A 23,969-nucleotide genomic window follows, 5' to 3' on the forward strand; every position below is an offset into this window, starting at 1 on the left:
CTACTATCTTTGTGGGGAAGAATCAGTCAACTTGGGCATTGTTTAACATTTTTATTGTAGAGCCAATTTTATTTGGTGTGCTGCCTTTTATTATGAGTAGGTAAAAATAAGTGTGACAGAAATTTGAGACTTTAAAACTTATTTAGGAACACAGAAACTATATTCAGTGTTTTGTGTTTTTAAATAATTTAAATATTTGACTTTTCCTTCTCTTTCAGTTCCTGGAATAGATGGAGGTGGTTTAAGTGATACAAGTCTCACAGATTCCTATTTCAGTACCAGTTTTATTGGAGTCAATGGATTTGGAAGCCCTGTAGAAACAAAGTATCCTTTGATGCAGGTATTTAGTGTACATTTATATGGAATAAACTGAAGCTATTTCAGGGATAAAGGGGGAGGTTATCTAGAGTCCCCATTTATTAATAAATTTGTTGAATGGGAGTAGGATTTTAGGAGGTGATGGGGTAGGTAAGACATAGTTAAGTCATCCTCCTGTCAGGTGGGGTTGGGGATGGTTGATAGTGGGGTAAGGAGAAGATTGATAGAAGGAGATTAATTTCTCTCCTCCCTGTGTTTTGTGGGTATAGGGCAAAGGGTCTTTCAGGATGGAGAGACCATAGATGATATGGAGTGTGTTAAAGTCTGACATGTGTTAGAGAAGAGAGAATAGCCTACATTTATACAATCTATAAGGTTGTGATGGCTAATACACTTTGGGAAGGATAATAGAGAGCATTTATTGACTGTACATAGTTCGTATGTTCTCCAGTGGATACTAGAATTTATGTTATGGACAAGGAAACTTAGTTTTATTTTTTGTACAGGCTAATACATTATGGAAGTTCATTTTAAAATAGGTCTGAAACTTTGGTTTTAAATACCTGGCTAGAGTGTAAAATTTTCATTTGATGGTTAAATGGGAGAATTTGGAAGTTTTTGCATAGATTATTATAATCCAAACAGCGACATTTACAAGATTCAAGTGTCACTGTGAAAGGTGGAGTGGAGGGAAAGAAGCAAAGTCAGTGTTAACTTAATTGGTTAACTATTCTAAATTCAGTACTCTTCAATGACATTATGTATACATATTTAATTTTCAGAGAATGACTAATAGTAGCAGCTCCCCAAGCCTTCTAAATGACAGTGCCAAGCCATATGCAGGCCATGGTAAGAGTTGGTGCCATTTTATTTTATACATATATATTTCTGACTGTAAAAATAACATGTATATTGTAGAAGTTATGAAAATTATAGCTAGGTATAAACAAAGAAAATAAAAATGATCTATTATCTTCATATTCAGATAATTACTAAGATACTTAGAGATAATGATTAAGATTTAGACTCCAAAACATTCTTATATTAAATATAATAAGGATCACATTAAATACCTTTTTAATTATTGGTGTTTCTTGATCATTATAAATGGAAGTGCACTGTATATTTTCATAATTTACTTAACTATTTTTGCTTGTATTTTTTTTTGAAGTACTATACTCCAATGATGGTCTGTGTTTATGAATGTTTATATTTTGACTTATTTCTTTTAGAAACACTTATAGACTTATTGTTCTAAAGATTATCGTGTTTTTAAGACTTCTGATATAGAATTTCAAGATATCTTTCTTACCTTACTTTAAAAGTAAATGTTCAGAAATATTTAAGAAAATTGTATTATAGTTGAGTATTAATGCTTTACATCAATAAAATGTTAGCAGTTATTAATAATGGTGAGAATAAAAATTTGAATATGGATTTCTCCTGTGATAGATATATTTATGTGTATCAAATATCTATAATTATTTGAAAATTTCAAGACTTTTTTTTTTTGCTGTTGAGAGAAATAGCAGCATTTTAATCATGAATAAAATTGTTTGAAACTAATTTATAGTAGTATACTAAATTTTTAACATTCCTATTGTTTATATGCTACTTTTAAATACTATCAGAGTTAGCATAGGCTTCGGGAGGGAGAAAAAATAAGGTAGCATAAAGGATGCTGCCCATATACCCATTTTTAAGTGCCTTGAGTGTATATATTATATAAAAATACCTTGTATCTTACTATTTATTAGCTGCTTTGCGTAATTAGTTATATAAAATGTTAATTTGAATGAAGGTCTAGACTGGAAAAATCCAGGCAGAAGTATGAAAAATGAAGCAGTGATTTATAGGAGAGATTTAAGTTTCCGCTTAATAGGAATATTTACTGTATCTCATAGGATTTCACAGTTGTAAGTTTCCTTTAAAAGAGAATATTTATGGTATCTTTTAGGGTACAAATAATTTATTTAGAAATATAAGATTAACTAAAGCTCAGAAATGAAGATAAATATTTCAGTGTGTATCAAGCATATGTTTCTGAAACTTCTGATTTGTTAAGTGAGAAACAATTTACAGATACACTTTTGTTTGTAATTTCTGGCTGCAAAGTAATATAACTTGAAACCTATAAAGTCTTTGTATTTCATGTTTGTGTTTTGAAACATTAATATTTCCCCATTTAAAAACTTAAGTTACCTCATCTTTTTAGTAAAGAATGTCAAATATCTGGTGATAGACTTAAAAATAAGGAATATTCTGTAGAGCTGATGGTTTTAAGTTCTTGCCCAAGTTTTTAAACTCTAAGTTCATCCCCAGAGTATGGTTGACTACCCTACCCTTTATACCCCTGTGTTATTTTGCTTATGATGTAATCTCAAGAATGCAAAAACATTGCAACAGTTAGACTTCTTTCATAAATACATTCCTAATAACATGGTTAAGAGTCATCTTTCCTTTTTTATCTCTTTGATTCTAAGTAAACAGATGCATCTTAATCTGTACAGCTTCTAAGTATATATGTGCTGAATATTAGCTGAATGAAGTATTCTCCAATTTGTGTTTCATCCACTAAGGAAATATTTGAACATCCATTATCTAATAGTCATTGAATTTAATTCTTTTCGTGGTATATGGTTTTTATTACTGTTACAATCATTGTCGTGTTATTAGATTTGTGGGTTACCTGAGTTGTTTGTGTGGAAACTTGTTTCCACAGATCCTCTAAGTTCACCTGCTTCATCCTTGTTTAATGACTTTGGTGGCCTCAACATCTCTCAGAGAAGAAAGGTAGGTGAAATTAAAATTTATGTGCAATAAAGTAGAATCTAGAAGTGATATTGGGATTGTTACCTACAAAGTGGTGAATATTCTCATAAGTTGGGCGAGGGTTTTTTATGAACTATATATTTTTTTTGCTGTTTGTTTACCCTTTTCCTTGCTATATAGTTCTTAGATATAAAATTTTATGTGATCTTTATATGGAATGGAGACTTTTTTTTTTTGGTAAAGAGATGAAGTCCTGCTTACCTTTGCTCATTTTCTTTATCTTAACATGTTCTGTTTTTAAGACACTGTCTAATGTAATGCAGTTGTTGATGTGACCCATTATAGGCATATTAGTCATGTTTTAGCTTTATCTGCTGACTGCTTTGTCTACATTTCTAAGATTTCTCCTCTAATTTAAACTCTTTATTACAAGGCAAACTTAAAATCTTTAGCTTTTCATAATTGACCCAACTGTTTAAAGACAGTTTAATCTTTTTGGAATTGAGGTTGATAGACCATGCAGAGGTTTTTTAGGGACTGAGTCTGTGACAAGTAGAAATGAAAACTATATTCTAGCGTGATGCTTTTGATTAATGAGAATCATGTTAATAGTAATAATCTGGAGAAAATGACATTTTTGGTTAGATTAGTAACAGCTGAGGATGTCCAGGAGGCTCTAAATCTTGATAGAAATTACTATAAAGTTATAAATAATTCAGTTTCCTAAGTAATGAAAGAAAGACCTGAAAGAAAAAAGAATATTAATTTTAGAAAACTGATATAAGCCTGTTAATATAAACATGCTTTTAGGAATTTTCTGATTAGAGGATAGTACAAAATAAAATTCACAATTAGACATTCTCAAGACAAAAAATTTTATGGGATCAGGTGTCAGTTACATCATACTTAGTGTTATGTCCATTTTGAAACATATAGATGAGGACAAGGTGGTAATTATAAAATACATTTAAACAACTAGAAGTGATAAGACTAAAAGGTATAGGTTTAAATTTAGAGATTTCCCAATAGGCTCTTAACAAGAACACATTTGCTTTCTTTACTATTCTAACACAATCTTGCTTTCTACACTGTTAGATCAGTTTTAATATGTAGTTAGGAGTGGAATAGTGTTTTACTCAAGCCGACTCATTGCTGGTGGTGAAAAGTAACATTAAACAAATCCTATCAGTATAGCGAGAAATAGTAAAATTCTGAAAAGTAGGTACAACCTAATTCAAGTTGTCTGGAGCCAATTAGTGTGGGGGTAGGTGGGAAGAAAAAGCCTTATTTAAGTAGCCTTAGGAGTTATCTTCTTAGGAGTTTTCATATTTTCAAAATAATAATCAGTTAAATGTAATAGCATTTTTGATATATAAGTATAAAGTAAAATTAGAATGACAACCTTTGAAATATTCCTAATATGAGGGTTGGTTAGAATGCATGTTAAAATTAAAATGTGTGATTTAGAACTACTGACATTTATTTTTGAGAAAAGAGTAAAAATCCTTGGAGATTAGAAAGAGGAAGATACAGTCTCATTCTTTTAAAATTTATTTTAGTAAAGGAAAATAAAAGAAGGAAATGCTACCACAAATGTGACCTCAGTATCTAGAGATATTAGAGTATATCCTAATGAAGCAGTGAATATAGTAAAACGAGCACTCTACTGAATTATTGAGGTACTGGATATGTAGCTTTGTCATGTTGGGGCCACTTTTCTAGCCTGTAATCTTCCTGTCTGTGTGTAATGATGAGCATGGCTTGAGCATGGCTTGTGGTATCCTTCATCTCCAGAACTCACTGTTTGTCTAAATTGAAATGACCTACGTGTTAGTCTCTACTTGGAAATTCAGGGTTCATATTGTGTATCTTTGAAAGACCAAATTTTCTTGCCATTTACATTTAAGATAATAATATGCACATGGGGATTTTTCCCAGTAGTGGGCTATATAGTTAAGAATCTATGTGGTGCAAGTTACGTGTATTTTAAATTGTTAATAGATGAATTCAGAGGTTTAAAATCTCTTTGTATTAGAAGTACTCTTGACATAAAATATTGCATGCAAAAACATTGTGAGTCTTTTGTTGAGATTTTAGGGAAAGTAACTCAATTTGTGTAAATATTTAATTACAGTTCTAGGTTGATCTAAGGAAACTATTATGATTACTCAGGGTCATTTTTGTTCATTAATGATATTGGAGAACAGGTTGATAGGATCCTACTACTATTTCATAGCTAGGTAGATAAATCATATTTACTGAGAATGACATATACTAAGCTTACGCCTGAGGACACTACCATTCATAGTGTGTCAGGAGACCAGGCTAGTCTGTGAATTTTTTGTTACCTGTCTGTAGGGAGAGGTAAGTTAAAACATTGAAAGTAAATGTTAAGAAACTTCTGTAGTAATTTGATAATACTGTGCTTTGCCAATTTGTGATTTTTCTAACAAGTGATTTTTATGTCACAAAAGTGTGGGATCATGATATATAGAAAATTTTTAAAAAGGAATCTTTCATATTCGATGTTTGAGAAGTACTGAGTTTTTCGTTGTCCATATTAGGAATACATAATTTTGTAGATAGGAAAAGTAACCATTATTTGAAAATGTGTGCATTTGTTGTTGATCAAGAATGGTAGTGAAAGAAATTGAATTATGCCTATGTTGTACTCTTTGTGAAAGTTAGTCCTCCAGAACACAGGAGATGGAGTTTTGTTGAAAATGGGAGTTTACATGTTAGAGATTAATACATGAGGAAAACTTAGTAGTAGTAAAACAGATAAAGTTGAGCTCTGCTATATCAGAAACAACTTGAGAGTTACTGTGAATCACAGATGTTATTTAGATAGAAGTGAAATGTTGGTTAGAAATCCTTTGGGAACAAATTGTCTTTAGAACAGAATTAGATGTTTAAATACAGATATTCATAAATGAATATGGTATCTTGCTAACTATTCTTCCTAAGCTGTGACTATGCAGGGTAATCACAGCTAATGGAGACAAATCCTAGGTAAAGTAAGAAGTCTTCAGAACTGACATTCTTGGCTCCGTCTTTTTATATCTTTCTTGACCCTTTCCTCCTTTTTTTTAGCCATCTAGTTATTTTCCTATTCAGCTTTTGCCTCTTCCCTTCATTAAAGCAAAAAGGCTCTGGTGCCTGCCATTTAATTTTTTGCCTTCAGTCAATATGCAGCTTTAGTGGATATTTGCATTTTATTTCTAATAGTGAGATAACACATTTCACTTTTCTAAATTTTGTAGACTTTAATAGCAAGTTAAATTCTTTGAAGTCAGGGGACACTGATTTCTGAAATATCATACCTACTTCTTCTGATCTTTATTTTAAAACTGTTAGGATGAGGAAAGTGGAATTCAAGGGGGTTGACTTGTCTACCTAATTTGTAGGGAGATACAGGTAATGGAGACACAGCTCTGGATTATTCTGTTTTAGGAAAAAGTTCAGTAGTAGCGCCTATACTGTTTACTTCCCTGTTTGATATCAGTTTGGAATTCCCTTTCTGTTTTTCTCTATCTTAAGAGTACCCATCCCTCTGTCTAACAGCTCTATTTACTCATGATATATGTGTATGTGTATGTATATACATATATATGTGTATGCATATATTTTTTTTCTCATTAATTTGATGATGTTTCTGTTATTTGTAGTCTAGGGAACAAAATACGGAATAACAAAGAAACTGGATAGTATTTACAGTGTAATTCTTTTATGAAGAAAGCTGAATAGGAGAAAATGGGACTATGGTATAGGTATTCTAGAATGTAAATCCTTTGAACCAAGTATTGGTCTCAGGAAAAGTAAAAAATGAGTATAAAATGGAGAAGATGGAAATTATAATCTAAAACTATATCTGTAAAACCATTGTATTAAAATTTTTTATATATGTTCTCAAATATTGTTTTACTTAATACTTACTGATTTCCAGGTCAGCTGCATCAGTATCTTTTACTCATGAATACTGCGCAGTAATGTTTCTATGGAAGATTGTGTTTAAAATTCCAAATTAATTCTTTTACTGGAGTAAACTAAACCTTTATTCATCTCCATTTGCCACCGATAGGAAATGTGTGCCATCCCAGCTTAAGCCTAATGTGGGAGAGGTTTTAGATTTAGAGCTGTATGGGTCTCTTAGGGAAGCTGGGTAGAGTTCTTGGAATCCAAGGTCTATAAGCAGGAGAACACCCACTGTCCTGTTTTTAGCTTGCTCAGAGCCTCCTGCTGAGGTTATTTCTCTCAAAGAGATACCACTAGAAATAGTAACAATCTAGTATACCGAATAATGTTTAAGGCATTGAGGTTTAGAGTTAGGAGCCAAGCAGTTTGAATTGAATTCCTATTTATTCACTAATTACTTTTGTGTCTTTAATTTATACTGTCAGCTTTGAAATGTCATACTTACTGATTATTTTTTAAGTATATTAAGAAAGAACAAAATATTAAACTCACTTTTATTAAAATAACATGGTAATTCCCTATCTGATGAGCTAATAATTTTAAATGGAAAGAACTGTCATTGTTTTAATGTAATTTGAATCTATTGTAATTTTTTTTACTGCTAATGTCTAGTAATCAACTTTCCCTAACAAGTGGGTATGTTTTCTCTTTTTCCTATATAGTTTTTTGATTGGAAGACTTAAATGTGACATTCTTATTGTTTTCTGTCAGTCTTGCTCTATTTTTAATTTGTCATGCTAGTAACATTAGTTTGAAACTTGTTAAAAAATGATAGTTGCTGTAGAAGAGACTTCAACTTTGAAAGAGCTTATTTTATTTTCTTGTTAAATAGAGTATACCAGTTGGAACTTCCATGCTTGTGTTAAACTGTGCTTTGGAATGAAGAGAATAAATTTCATTGTATCAAATGATGGGTTCAACCATGTTGCTTTCCGTACTCTAATTGGTACTTTCTGTGCAGTATCTACTTGATTTTGTTGAAGCAATATTCTTTGAAAATTATGATTGCAAGAGCATTTTGTTCTATTGATTGATTTTAAAGGCTCTCATGAGGGATTTTTGTTTGGAGGCTTTTCTTTTCAGGTCTTTGGTGGTGTGGTTTTGTGTTTGACACTACCATATTTAACCATGAACTGAGACAGCTTGCTTTTTATACTTAATATGTAATAGAGTTATTATCTAGTTTTATAACTGAGTACTTTGAGTTAGTTCTTACTGAATAATGATAATTTTGAAAAACCACAATAGTTTTGCATTTACTGCTTGGACCTAGGAACTAGTAGATAATTCTGGTTGGTTTGTTTACACTCTAGTGATTGTATTTGCAAAGTGTAGTAGCTGGCTTTTAAGATTGTGACACTATTGCTGGTTCATTCCTATTTTTCTAGGAAGTAGGGGTCAGGGATGAATTAGTAAAGATGAATTTAGAATTCAAACATGCTAACCTAAGTTTTTAGCTAAATTTAACCAAAGCTATGTAATTTTCCCAATACTACTTTTATTAAGATTTGTTCTCTTTGCTTTATGCAAATGGGCAGGGGGAAGCTGGTTAATTTCCTTTGAATGAAGTTTCTGTAGTTATATTTCTCATTGATCTGATTTATGCCAAATAGATTCAAAGAGAGATTGACTCATTTAGGAATTGATACTTGTTCGTTTTAGAATTAATGAGAATAATGTTAAGATTATACTATGTTAGGAATATTATGGAATGTACAATAGAGTTCTTTGAATTGGAAGCAGAATACCATACATAAACATACAATCTCTGGGATCTGATCTTATGTTAGTTGTGAGATTATAGGCAGTTATTTAAACCTGTTCAGAACCATCACCTTTCTCATCTGTAATGTTGGTATTATACTAGTACCTCATGGAATTATGAGTAAGTACGTTAATCATCATAAAATGCGTGTTCAAATGTTAATTGTTGCTGTATTTTCCCATGCTTATAATTTTACAATTTGAAAACATGTTTGTTTCTGAATGTGTAAGAGTACTTTTGATTAACCACTACCTTAGATTAATTATGGTATCACAAAACAAAATACAGGAGAGTAAATTTTATTCAGTAATTTATGATTTAGTCAGCATCTTAACTAGCAGAGATAAAGAAGCTCCAATGAGCTATACAAAATGAAAAATCTTGCAGGCAGTAGGGGGTGGGACAAGAAAGATACTAGCAGAGAACAGATTATTTGTTGCAAGGTCTCTTTTCTGTATAGGAAGGGGATTGGGGAAGGGATAGTTTATCAGGCATATTACCTCAGGTAATTCCAGATTGACCAGGTAATTCCACATTGATTGGTGTAGGGGAGTCCATCCCTGGGAGTAGTTGAAACTGAAATTAAATTAGGCATTAAGTCTCATTTTGTTGACTTGGGGTTTAGCATGGGTGACTTCATTTTGGACCTGTGGTCTCTCTTAATAAAGAAAATTTTTAAAGATAAATCTGCTTCATTTCAAGATTGAATTTAAGCAAGGAAACACATATAAATTAAAAGGAAACCTTTTACCAACAAGGCATTTTACAGTGATGGTTGGTTTTGAAAGGTATTGAAATTCATATAAAAACTTTATGATCATTACAGTAAGTAGTTTAATCGCCTCACTTAAAAAACCCACTGTAACTTAAAGTATTTTAATAATTTTGCTATGGTAATTCATTTCTTCACATCCTGTATTTCGGTTCCATCCTAAAGCAAAAGAGAATATTTGAAGTTGCAGTTTGATGTTCCAATTCTTTAGAAATTGAATGTGGCATTACTTAGAAATTTCCAATTAATGTCGTTTTTAAAAAAGATTTATTTATTTATGCATACAAGAACTGGGGTACAGGCCAGAGGTGTGAGGGTGAGAGGACCCACCAGAGACAGAGTGGGAAACTGAAAAGGGGGATTGGCTGAAATACACGGCTGAGGGGAGCAATGGGCAATCCAGGAGAGGTCTGTGCCATGTGGGTCACCTCTCTGGCCCGGGATGGAACTCGATGCTGCAGTGGCTGGAGATACCGCCATAGTGCTGCGTCTTAACCTGTGCCACCAGGAAGGCCCCACAACTAATCTGATTTTTTTTTTTAAAATAAAATGACATCTCTTTTTTGTTTTTTTTTAAAGATGTATTTACTTATTTATGCATACAAGAACTGGGGTGTAAGCCAGAGGTGTGGGGGTGGGGAGGTGAGAGGATTCACCAAAGAAAGTGGGGAACAGAACAGGCAGATCTACTGAAATTCACTGTGGAGGGGAGCATCGAGCACGGCAGGAGAAGTCTGCTGCACCATGTGGGCTAGCTCCCTAGCCAGCCAGGTATAGAGCCCCTGCTGCAGTGGCTGCTGCAGTGGTTGCTGATAGCCTGATAGTGCCGTCTTCAACCCCTGCACCACCAGGGAGGCCCTAATCTCATTTTTGATGACGAACTCCATTGTAACATTGAGGCCCAAAGAACAGAAGTAATGACTTTTTTGTAGGCTTCCTTAAATTTATGTTTGTGTGTATATATAAATCATGGTCCACTGTATTTGTTATAATTTAGATCAGTTTTTACTTAGCAGCATCCTCTATTTTCATCCTTTCATCCTATGTATTACTTGTGTATTGATTCCACAAATTTAAAGTTCTTTTATTTACAGATGTTTACATGCCCTAGAGTTTTTAACAATGACAGTGTTTTCTTATAGACCTTCTTACCCATCCTGTTTCAATGGGCTTGTTTTTCCTTAAACAATGAAAATGAAAAGAACTTAATACAGTTTTATGAAAAGTCCACAAATAAGGGTAATGAACAAAATACAACTTACTCTTTGAAGGTGACCTGTTTTCTTTTTGATTTTTAAGTCTTTTACTGTGAAAAAATTGATTTGAGCCCAAGCTATAGTGATTTGTAGGTCTGGATTTACTATTTTAGGTTAATTAGGTGTAAGAGTCTTTAAAATCCAGATGTGTTGACACACCTAATGAATAAATTAGGTAGGGGTGTTTCCTTGTGTTGAGGATTACATGGAAATTATCAGAAGACATTGTAGAAGAAATGCAGGTTTATTTTCAAATCATATAAAGGTTTTTGTTAGTGGACCCAAGATCCTCATGAGTGGTAGAAGATGAATTGCTGAGTTGTTATTGTAAAAAAGTACTTAAATAATGTATTCATTAAGCATTTTCCAAAGGAAGATAATGTTTCATGTATGTGTCCTATTTTCCAAGTATGTGAAGATGTTCTGATTAATGCAAATCATTTAAAAGTGTCATTCATAGTGGCACATATTAAAAAAAAATAGCAACAACAAATGTTGGCGAGGTTGTGGAGAAAAAGGAACTCTCCTGCACTGCTGGTGGGAGTGCAAACTGGTCCAATCACTATGGAAAGCTGTGTGGAGATTTCTTGCCCACTAAACATAGAGCTTCCATATGATCCAGCAATTCCACTCCTAGGTATTTACCCAAATGACACAGAAACAGTAATTCCAAAGGGCACCTGCACGCCTATGTTTATAGCAGCACTATTTACAATACTTAAGATATGGAAACAACCCAAATGCCCAAAAATAGATGACTGGATCAAGAAGATGTAGTACATATACACAATGGAATATTACTCAGCAATCAAAAAAGATAAACACATGCACTTTGCAGCAACATGGATGGAGCTAGAAGGGATCATGCTCAGCGAAATAAGTCAGAAAGAAAAAGAAAAATACCGGATGGTCTCATTCATAGCAGGAATTTAGAAAACCAAAATAAGAGCCCAGGAAAAAGACTAATCAATGCAAACTAATAATCAAAATCAACAAGCAACTATAAACCAGAGACACACTGGGGGGGGTTAGGGAGGGGTGGGGAGAGGAAGAACTAGAGTCAAAATAAGGGGGAGGGTGCAATTGTATGGGGAATATAACCAAAATGAAAATGCATACGTTGTACAAAGATGAAAAATGATATAAGAATTATATAAAATGAAATATTTTAAAAAATAAATAAATTTGATCTAGAACAAAAAAATAAAAGTGTCATTCATAGTAACTTTAAATAATCATTCATTGTTTCAGAGTACAAATAGTGGAAGTGTTTTGACATGTGAAGGGAGTTCTTTTAATTCAGTGCATTGGAAGATTTTTTTGTCTTACTGTTGCAGGATGTGTCACGATGGCAGGGGAGGTAATAATTGCCATGGCTATGGGAATGGGCACCATTTTGAAAACCTTAGACCTTACAAGGGGAAAAGAGAAGTTAATTTTCTGCAAGGGTTTAGATGCCCTCTTAGATTTAGCAAGTTGAGAATGTTGTCACATAGTTTCAGACACCCTCTTGCAAAGTGAAGTATTTAAAGAGAAAGATTTCTATAAAATCAAACCTCTAAAATAGTAACTAGAAATGAGTTGCAAACATGTACTCAAAGTGTACACAAGGTCAAAACCAGTTTCTCTGATCTAAGCACTAGGAACAAATAATACATATTTGAAATGATATTGACAAACACACTACAGAAACAAAAGCCACATTCACACCTGTAGTTAGTCTACATGTAAATCAAGTTTTCTCATAGTGCTTACTCTTTCCTGGCCAGTGCACCAAAATTGTTACTGGAAGCACATTTCCTGGTCAGGGAATTGGAAACTGATACTGGGCAAAAACTGAGGGTTACCCAGGGACCCCAAATACCTAAAGGAAAAATCTGTTAGAAGATTTAATCACCTATGTGCAGAGAGGCAAATAAAGCAGACTCTGTGTGTGTCCAAGATTTTTAATGTTGAGAAGTTCAAAAGGGGAAGAAGGGGGGAAAGAAGAGAAGGGAAAAGATTTCAAACAACAGGCTCCCAGTTAAACTCAGAATCATCTATCTCTTATTACCCAGCTGATCCGGCAGGGCCCAGACATGCACAGTGGCCAAGAGAACAAGTCCAAGGCACATACCAGACAGAAATCCAAGTAAGGGGTTAGTTTGGGACAAGAAGGTCAAAATGCTAGACAAGAGGGTCAGAATACAAGCTGATTCCACCAGAGGGTCAGGGTACCAATTGCTGTTGACTTTAAAGATTCTTACTGCCCAATGGTGTTAAAACTGCAAAGAAAAACACCAGGAGCAGCCTCCCATATGTCTCTATCTCCTCTCTGTTATACATCAATAGATATACACACCAATATATATATCAACCTTACTCATTTCTCTTTCCCAGAAGCCCCCATTGCACAAGTCCAGCTCATGGTATGCTGGTAGCTGTAGTCTAGAGAGTTTGAGATCTTGACAATATGGAAGTGGGAGCTGGGGAGATGGCTCCTGTTCCCATGTGGCCACAGCAACACTCATCCCCCTGTCATAGTGACACATCGAGTAATACTAGGACTATAATTTGATTTCTCTAACATGTTAATAATGATTATATTATAATGTGTATTAACATATGACCAATATTATGAGGCATTGTAGAAATGATGCTGCTTTGCAATTACTAAAATAATAGTGCATTGAAATTATTCTGTTACTTGTTAAGTTAAACTACATACAAGCAGTGGAAATTTATAGATTGTTCTTTTGCTAGACTGAACTTTTTTAGGGGAAAAAAATAAGATATTTGCACTTCTAGGAAGGGCAAAGAATATTATGCTGAAATGTTGCGTGAATGAATGACTGAAAAAGTGTGTATGCATATAGACTTTTTGACTAAAAAAAACAGTCATAAAAATTAGGAGTAAATAAGCACTTCTAAAATGGTTTGCCTCTTTTATTTCCTAATTTTCCATCTGACGTTTTTGTTTCCCTTTGCTCCTTCTTTTAATCACCAATAGTTGTTTTTAACCTAGCAGATCTTTCCCCTCTTGATTCCCATTGCATTTTTCTTTAGATAACTCCTTTCACGTAGACCAATGACTCTTAACTAGGGTCAATTTTGTTTCTCTCCTTCCAAGGTACACAAAGATATTTTTGGTTGCCATAACTGAGGCCGTGGTTTTACTGGCATGTAGTAGGTAGAGGACAGTATTGCTGTTAAACAGCCTATGGTGCGCAGGACAGCACACCACAGCAAAGAATTATCCAAAGTTTGTAAGACTGAGGTTGAAAAACTCTTAACGTAGATTACTGCCAGAGTACACTACTTTGTCTACCTGTTTCCAGCTTAATTCTCATTCATAAGCTTTCAGTGTTTACCCATTGTCCTTGAAATGAAGCCCAAACTTCTTGACATAAGTTAAAAATATCTTTTTTTTTTTTTTTTTGCTTGACCCTCTACTAATAGTGCACAGAATACTTGTATTGTTCCCTCAGTACCACTGTCATATGTTTATGTGTACACATTTTTTCCTCGTTTACAGTAGATACCTCCCTGTTCCCTCTCTTAGCACCCTTCTTTAAAACTGCAGGCATTTGCCTTTTCCACGAAGACTTCTTTGTTTCTGCTCTATTGTTATCTTGACTACATATGTATTTATTATATTACACGGAGTTTGTTTGCACGACTGTGCTACCTACTAGATTATATCTTTTTTTTTTTTTTTTGAGGAAAAGGTGTGTGTTTTATTTATCACTGGTTTGTCTAAATACTTAGAACAATTCCTCGTACAAAGTAGGCTCTTAGATGTTTAGTTGAAAATAGACCTTTTTTGAGATCTGTTAATAATCCAGATAATTTGGAAATTAGCTTACTGGTGAGATACTATAATTTATGTTCTTTGCAATGAGATTTCTGTATGTAATTTTTTTTGCCTCATTTTGCTATCGCGACTCTCTTTTCAGATGTCATTTTGTCTTCTGTTACTTCTAATGGTATTTTAAATTATTTTGGTACTTTTGGTCTCTTCATTCATTACCACAGAAAATTTTATTGTTGGATTAGATTATCGCTGTTTGTTGAAGAAACTGACCTTTATAATCACACATACTTGGAATTTCTTCTACCTAAGTGGGAATGCCATAGGCTAATTACACTTTTGGGGGGCATGGGATGGAGGAAGAGAAATACCTCTTTGGAAAAACAAAAAACACACTAAAAGGTGTAGGGGAGGGACATTGAGACATTGGATTTATTTAAAACTTTTTTTTTCTGTGTTGCTTCATCACTACTATTAGAAAACATTTCATTAACTATAATAACAAGATAATTTAAGACATTAATTCTTTGCTTTTAGTTATATGACTAGAATTTAGGTGTCCTTGTGTAAGTCCTGTATAACAGGTTGTGATTTTGTTTAAGTCTTCTTTGATGTGCTGAACTTCTCTCATAGAGTTAGAATAATCTTTAGCCCAGACATTTCCTGAAATTTAAATTTCAAATTAGTGAAGCTTAATTAAGATTATATTATTTTTGCTGTACATTAAAGCCCTTATAGTTGTGAACTATGTTACGGAAATGACTTGTTTTAAAATTCTGTCACTTATAATGTAATCACATTATAAGGCTACATTTTTATGTTTGTCTCTAAAAGTTGTTTGTGATGTAGGCATAGAGAGAAATTGAATTGGCCCAAGATTGCATAAAGGTAGACTGTTTAGCCTGATGAAACTTTACCCACTGTTGTAATTATTGGGTGGGTAGGTAGTTTAGTTGTCTTTCTTATAAGTTTAAGTTTAATTTTTTTTATTCTAACTTAAAGACAACATAGCAGACAGAGGCCCTTTGTGGATTGGAGAATCTAATTTGCCTATAGTACTTTACATAGGCATAATCTGTAGGGTGATTTGAAATTTAGAAATAAAGTATTATCTTCATATTGGTTGACTTTATACTGGAAAATATTTTTGTATATTTTATATATCTGCCTATGACATCTTTTTTTGAGGAAGTCATCTTTAACTGTGTTTCAGAAGTTTTATGATAGAACAATGATTAAACATAGATTTTCTTATTTCAAGCCTTAAATTTAGATACCATCCCAAAAAAAAAAAATTTGGATACCATCCAAAGAATGTATCAGTATTCCTTAAAAGAAAAAAAAAAAATTCCTTTGAGATGCAATTTAGTACAGATTTGCTATAATTAGGAGAAGTAAAATGGTGGACAGGATGAACTTTGATGTATTCAAAAACCTGCCAACCACTAGTAAGATTGCTTACTAACTTTATTATAACGTTAACCAAAGAGTTTATGCTTTTGTTGAACAGTTAATTATATCTGTGTTCAAATTATTATTTATTAGGCCAATGGAATTCATGTATTTTTAAGTTTGAAACTGTACATTAAATTGATTGCTGAACTTTACATAGAGTGACTTGTACTCTGACCTAATATATATAGAATTAAAAAATTTTAAAAATCCATTCCTTAGGAATTGGCTTCTTTTAAGTGGGGTAGTTCACAGTAGGAAATGAAGTAGTAAGATGGGGAGTAGAAAAAGATACAGTTTGGAGGATTTTTTACCTGTATTTTGTGCCTCTGAAGCTCTTTCTTCATATTACAGTGAGAATAGGTAAGTGTCAGTGGAAAAAGTTTTGCAAAGCATTTACTTTGCTAAGTTAATTTTTATTTATTAAAGTCTTATAAAGTCAGATTTATATGTGTTTCTCTAAAACATCTGTTACTTTATATAATGTTGTCTATCCTGTTAGGATTGTGTGTTATTTTGGAGGTGTGTATTTGGGGATGGGGTGGGAAATGGTGGGTGGTAATAAGGACATTAAAAAGGAGTGTCTTAGAAATTTTACTTGTTTCCTATTCCACCATTCCTGATGTCATCTATATGTTAGTTCTGTTAGTTTAGATTAGTGTGAGGGATGTTAGGAGTGGCCTGGTTTCTTTCCTTCTTTTTCCTAGCCAAGGAAGTATCGCCTGGGGATGCTGGAGGAGAGGCTAGTTCCGATGGGATCAAAGGCACGAAAAGCAAAGAACCCTATTGGCTGCCTTGCTGACAGGTGTAAATCAGGAGTACCCATCAATATGGTTTGGTGGAACAGAGTCACAGAAAACAATTTACAGGTAAAAATAACTTTATTAGACATTTTTTGAAAGTGAATATCTTGGCTACTTTCTGTGTCAATGTGGGATGGTGGGTGTGAGATTGGCTGACTTAGCTGTGATTGATTACTTGATTTCTTAGTTGATTAGTTGATTTCTTTCTTTTCTTAAAATCAAAGTAAGATTAGTGTCCCATTAACCAACTAAATGATTTTGTTTGGTAGCTTTTTCAGCTTTCTTTGCTTGTAGTACATTTCCCTATCCATTTATTAAATTTATTTTTCTCTTTTGTATTTTGCTAAGAGTTAAATTCAGGCCCTTTAATACACACAGTTAATGGGTACTACTTTAAAAAATGCCATTATAAAATTTATTACAGAAAATCTTGTCAGGTGCTTGTCAAGTGCTAGCTCTATAGCCAACTTCAGTAGTATGTCATGGGCTTAATACAGCTAGACTTTAGTCTACATTATGAAACTACATTATAAAACTAAAACAAAGTTTTATAACCCAAAGTCTAGCCTTTGTATAAGATTCTGAACTACTTATGTAATAAATTATATTTAGTTTAAATTTGGCTTGAACTTCCTGTAGTCTCAATTTAAAAAATTGGTAATTTTATAATATAGTTTATTAATTACAATTTTAATTTTACTGGAATTTCCCTCTCAAACTCTCTGAGTAAACTGGTATTTATGGTATATGCTAGCCAAAAGCTTGTAATCCCACATACACCACACGGAGAAAAGATCATAAAGCATTAATAGCTTGGTTTTACATCTGTCGTAAACCTTATATTATTAAGAAGTTCTACAATATTTTGGTCTGTTCAGTATTGTAGCGTAGCAATGTCTGTGTTTCCTTGGACACAGGCATAAAGATATATAACAGAATATTGTAAAACACGGTATTTGCCCCAACTGAAAATTTGGTAGTATTTTTCTAAAGATAAGGAAAACTGGAGGGAGGAGCTTTCCCACATAATCATTTACACTATTTAAAATTGCATTGGAAAGTTTTGTATATGTTATTATGAATAGCAAATACAGTTTAGTGAATTTTTGCCTTTGGGATCAGAGGAGAGAGATTTGATGTGGATTGTTAGAATTATATTTCAGTTTTATAAAGGATGTCTGAAAATAAATTGGATCCTAACCATATTAGACAGATACAAGTAGAAACTACTGGTTGTAGGTTGTGGGGTGAAACAGTGATGAAAGCAAAGAGACTTAGCTACTTGACCTCTCCACTACTACTCCCCTTATCCTATTGGCAGATTTGAGATACCTCTTTTTAGCATAGCTTGAAAATGATTAGGTTAATATAAATAAATGTCAGAATTATGGTTTACTTTTAATTAGAGCAGCTGGTAATAATTTGCATTCGTGTGTGGAAGGTTGAATTGCTATTAATCTGAATCTGATACTTCAAATACTTCTATCATTTTATGCTTCAAATAGCTCAAATAGTTCTTTTCCTTTAAGGAAATGAGGAATGCCTTTTTAACTTGGTCTGACATTGGAGGGATAGTAGTACCCAACTGATAATATCAGTCCACATGGTGATTTTGAATAATACCTTTCTTGTCTCTATCATTATCTTTATGGATTCCCAAATTGGATACCTGGCTTTTTGTACATAGCAAAAAGTATGTCAAAACAATTATTTTTTCTATTGAGATTTTTATCTTTTGTTGTATAAGAGAAGTAATTTATATAAATCAACTGTGCCAATTTTCTTATATAATGATTAATATTTTTAATATTTTAATATTTTAATTTTATATATTTAATATTTTATATTTTTTAATACAAGAAATTTAAAAGGATTGGTAGTTAAATATATTAATCTTTCCTGTTTTGTTTGTTTCCTTTAAAGTTTAGGTCTTTGCAATCTTAAAGTCAGAGAAATATGTATCTATATTTTAATAATTATAGCTATGTTTCTTAAATGACTATATTTGCCAGATACTGTGCTATGCTCTTTACATAAATGGTCTCTTCTGGTCTTCCCAACTGCTTATGAGACAAATATCATTGTTAAGTGACAAAAACATTTGGCGACATGCTGAGTAATGGCTAAGATTAAAGAGTAGTCAGTAGAGGAGCTGGAGTTTGAATCCATGTTTGTCATACTTAAAAATCTCTTCACTTCAGAGTTTAATTAATCTCACTGGTTAGCTCAACTTTGTAGGACAACTTTTTTTTGAGAGTACATTCATACATACTGTTTTTCAGATAGGCTCTGTAATTTAAGCATAACTTGCAGCATTTATTACATCCATTTTTTTCCCCCGGTGATTGATGACATTAAAAAACCTTTTTTTTGGTGGACTTTTAAAACATTACTTTACATTGATTTCTTAATCTTGAACTAACATCTTGAGAAGTTTCTCTACTTCTGAAAACAAAAGAAAACGAACCAACCCACAAAAATCTAAAAGTAGCAACAACAAAAGCTTTCTCTGAATGTTTCTAGCTGACTTATTCAGAATTTCTTTCACTCTCCTAAGTGCTGGAGAGGCCCATGATTCTCAGCCTTTCATACTTAATCTTTTTATTTATTTTCTACTGAGAATCTTAACATATGAAAGAGCCTGATGACTGAATATAATTTATAAAACATTTGTTATAAAACAGTGATTTATACTTTCATTCTGAATATATATTTCTCCAATTAAGCATATTTCTTATGCTCATTCGAGGGAGCATATTTACATATGCTATGTAAATGTTCTAGTTTGAGAATCAAAGGAACTTAATAATAATGACTATTTGAAATAATTCATAATGCCCCTCTGGTCTTCGTTACTGTTTGTTGTATCCCCACTTGGACACCTTGTAGTAGATTCTATTTTTTTTTACCACCCATTTATTGGTGTCACCAATTTTTTTCTGAGATTACTCTCAAAAAGTTTATCAGACCTCTCCTTAATTACCAAATTCGGCAGATCTATCCCATACTTAATATTGCTGCCATCTTTTTATTTGTGAAAAATTTTTTTTTTTCTTTTCATTCTTGACTTTTTGTTTTGCCCCTGGTTCCTTGTGAGCTCCCATTCTTGACTCTGCTTTCCCCTGTATGCATAAGATTCCTAAACTCTTATTTCTATTTAGAACTGTTTTAAAATACCCAGATATTTTGTGCCTTCTGATATCTTTGCATGTAGACTATCTTCGGCTGTCACTGCTATCAGTTATAGACACTATCACTTAGCATGTCTAACCTCAGTGTATTTTTCTGTTCTCCAAATAGGCTGCTTTAATATTCTCATATTCCTCTTTTACTTAGTAGATTTATTATCTTCCCAGTCACTTTGGCTACATATCTTGACTTCTTCCTTGTCATCTTCCACATTCTACCATATATTATGAGAAGGAAACTACTGAGGTTTGGCTGAGTAGTTAACTTTATGTTGGACAATTTATATTTGCTGTCATATTAAGAATGTACTACAGTACTGACATTATCTCCATTTCACAAATATGAAAATTGCAGTTTAGAAAAGCCTAATTGTTAGTAATATTGTTGGGATTCTAATCCATATCAATTTAATGCTAAATCATGAGATCTATTTTATTACATTGTCTGCCTTAATCCCTATTCTTTAAAATTCTGCAGTATTATTCTCTTCTGTTTTTACCATTACTCCCATAGTTTATACCCTCAGCATATCTTCTGATTAATTTTTATTAACTTCCTCAGGATATTCTACCTATCTATGACTATTTTCCTTTAACCATCTGCGCATATAGATTCTAAATATAAAGTCTTTCATATCTCATAGTTCACTGTAGCATTGTATCTCTATTCCATTGTTAACTGAGCTTGGAAAAACTTTCCTCTCTGTTCTTTCACAAGCTGTCTTCGGTGAATACTTACTGAAATATCTCAAGTGAAAAAGTTTGTTTCTGACTGCTGCCACAATCATTCATGTCATTTAATAGTTATTTCATTGTTTTTGTTGTTTATCTGTTTATCTTTTCCCACTGGATTGTAAAAATTTGAGATTAGGCATGTATTTATTATTTCTGTACCCTTAGGTATTTTGCTTTCTGTCTCTCATTGATACTGTGTAGTTTTCTTACAATAGGTAATATGTGCAGTTTGTTCTAAGACATACGTATCTAAAAAAATTGAACATAGATTTTCTAGCCACCATATTTTACCATTGCTTAGTTTATTAATCACAACTGATTTAGAATAAAGGATGGTAATATCTTTTGAAATGTTAGAGGATCTTTATTTTTAAAACTGGGTTTAACATTGTCCAAGTGTTTTGGTATTGCTTAATCTTCTGAGCTTTGTAGTAGTCTTAATTACTTCTTGATAGTGTTGTTAAGTGACAGAGCTCCTTTTTGTATTTTTCTCATGATCTCAATTCAGTCACCAAGCACATCGTTGGTGAAGTCATCTGAGACTTCACATCAGCAATACTTTATTTACTACAGTACAAATTTATTTGTATCTTTCCTGGGATGATAACTGTCCCTCTTCCTTACCAACCTATATGTGAATTCAAGATTTTTCATACAATTCAAGTGCCTTTGTTTAGGATTGAAGGGTTTTATCACCCACCTTCCAGAATTGTGAGGATTCAGATTTCTGAGCAGATAAAAGATAACTACAAAATGTTCATTCCTCCAGTTTCACTTCCTCACTCTTAAATTTGGTCTTCATTTATATTTATTTAAGAATGCTGTCAGTTATATTAGGATGTGCATGGTATTATGGTATGTATAAAATAGGGCAGTGATGATAAATGTCTTAGGGGCTCACATTTTTAATGCTGACTCACTTTAATATTTTTAAAAATTAGTTTAAAATAGTAGTGTGTTCCCATAAGAGTTAGGTGTCAACTTGAATGAAAGGATCAGAGATACATGGTTTTGTAAATGTCTCAGTGTCAATTGCAGGTTAAGATTTACCCATAGTAATGATGTGGTAAATAAAATCATAACTTATTTGTCTCAGACCTTTAGAAATAGTGGGATTTTGAGTCATAAATTATTATTGTTTCAACTTAACCTAGCAAAGGGAGAACTACTGGACTATTGAGAGTAATAAGAAGTTCATGCTAGTCAACCTCCCTTATAACCCCTTGTGGTCTCAGAATAGCTTTTCTTGCAGGAAGTGTTTAATTTGTAAGAATGCTTACATTGGGCCTCCCCTGGTGGCACAGCGGTTGAGTGCTGGGTTGCGAAGCTGCCCGCAGCCTCTGCAGCGCCGGTTCGATCCCCTCCCCGGCTGCTCTCCGGCCACTGGAGGAGGGTCCCACATGGCGCACAGACCTCTCCTGCCGCCCGCTGCTCCCCTCAGCAGTGTACTTCGGTCCTTCTGCCTGCTCTGCTCCCTGCTCTGTCTCTGGTGAATTCTTTCACCCTCCCGTGCTTCTGACTGTACCCAGAACTTGCATAAACAAACAAATAAATAAATAAATCTTAAAAAAAAAAAAGAATGCTTACATTAAAATCTGTTAATCCACAAATTCTGTGAATTCCAGTTGCTTGTTACTGGTCCTTTTAAGATCTTGGAACGGTTTTACAAACTCATTGGATATACTTTAATCTTTAGCTGCTTGTTTGGTTTTGGTGTTATCAGGTCATTTCTTATATTCAAAAATGATCCAAGGTAATGGGATCATTTGGGCTCTAGATGGAGGGGTTGGAATTCATAAGAGTGCAGCCTCACCCTGTGTATCCAGGCTTCCTCAGGAGTTTGAAAAGTTATAGAATTGTAGTGTGCAGCTAGCATGGAATTACTCCACGAGGCACTACTTTCTCACCCCAGCCCATCCTAGGCCCTCTTTTCTATAGCTGTTTTTCTGTAAATCTTAAACATTCTCCTCAAGCCTATTTTTGTCACTTTTGAGTAAATGACTTGATTTCTTAAGAGATTGGGAAAAGGCCATGGAGAATGAATTTCTACCTATGTACATTGTCATTCACACCCTTTTTTATGTTTCTTCCGATATCAGCAGAACAGGTGTTACTTTATGTTTTGGAACTTATTGTCTTTACCCATTTATTCTGTTATTTCTTTTTAGTTTCAAACTGTCCTTCCTCAGCATTAATTTCTTGCTTCTGCTTATAAACATGTCATGTTTAAATCTCTCCTGTTCTGGAATCTCAGAGCCAAGGAATGCTACATGAGGAAATGGTTTTATTATGATCAGTACATTTGGGGATCTTTGCAATGTAATTTGAGAAATGCTTCCCACTTATTGTTGCTGCTTTTCTACCTCTCATTTTTCCCTAGTTCCCAGGAATTTGCCTCTAACCGCCACTTCTCTATTGAAACTGTTAGTTACCTAATTACCAAAATTAACAGTTCTTACTGTTAATTACTCCTATGTTTGACATTGTTGACCCTTTCTCTTTCCTTCAGATTTTTGTTTTCTTAGCTTTTAGACTGTTCTTCTATTAGTTTCTATGTTTTTGCCCTGCTTCAGGGGCCTCCCACAAGCTTTGTCCTCTCTTCAGTTTTACTCCATAGTGTCCTTTGGTGATTTCACAGAACTTCATTCTCTAGCTTCTCCCTGTTCACATTTGATTCCTGGAGATATATATATATATATATATATATAATTTTTTTTTACACTCCCAGTCCTTTGTAATTAGTCTAACTAGCTTCTTCTGAACAATGTCTATATGGCATAAAATTTCAAAAGTCAGCATATCTAAAATGAATACCATATCTTCTACCCAAACCTGTTCTTTCATTCATGCACATCTGTATACACTCATTCATAATTCTACCACCATCTGCCTTGGGTATCGATGTCACTCAGTTTATTGTTATTTATTTATTTTTTTGTGGGCCCCTCGCCCGTGGCCAGGGATCGAACTGGCGCTGCAGAGGCTGTGGGCTGCCTCGCAACCCAGCGCTCAACCGCTGTGCCACCAGGGGAGGCTCTGATGTCACTCAGTTTAATTTGTGATCTCTTCTGAACCATTCCCTCTTCTTTACCTGCCAGATCCTTCAGCCACTAAGATCTGTTGATGGTGTGACTTTGAAATTG

The 23,969-nt window shown here is 33.4% G+C and overlaps 1 protein-coding gene across 1 annotated transcript in view; it reads left to right on the forward strand.

The window, feature by feature from the left end:
• The window catches only part of PAN3 (poly(A) specific ribonuclease subunit PAN3), a 120,479-nt gene that overhangs the window by 22,562 nt on the left and 73,948 nt on the right, over positions 1–23,969 (forward strand). The window contains 4 exon segments of the mRNA XM_037527076.2: positions 219–340; positions 1,101–1,167; positions 3,041–3,111; positions 16,808–16,969. Coding sequence (XP_037382973.1) covers positions 219–340; positions 1,101–1,167; positions 3,041–3,111; positions 16,808–16,969 — 422 coding nt within the window.

Source organism: Talpa occidentalis, unplaced genomic scaffold (assembly GCF_014898055.3).
Source record: "Talpa occidentalis isolate TD23 unplaced genomic scaffold, MPIMG_talOcc4v2.1 talOcc4.5, whole genome shotgun sequence".
Taxonomy (NCBI): Eukaryota; Metazoa; Chordata; class Mammalia; order Eulipotyphla; family Talpidae; genus Talpa; species Talpa occidentalis.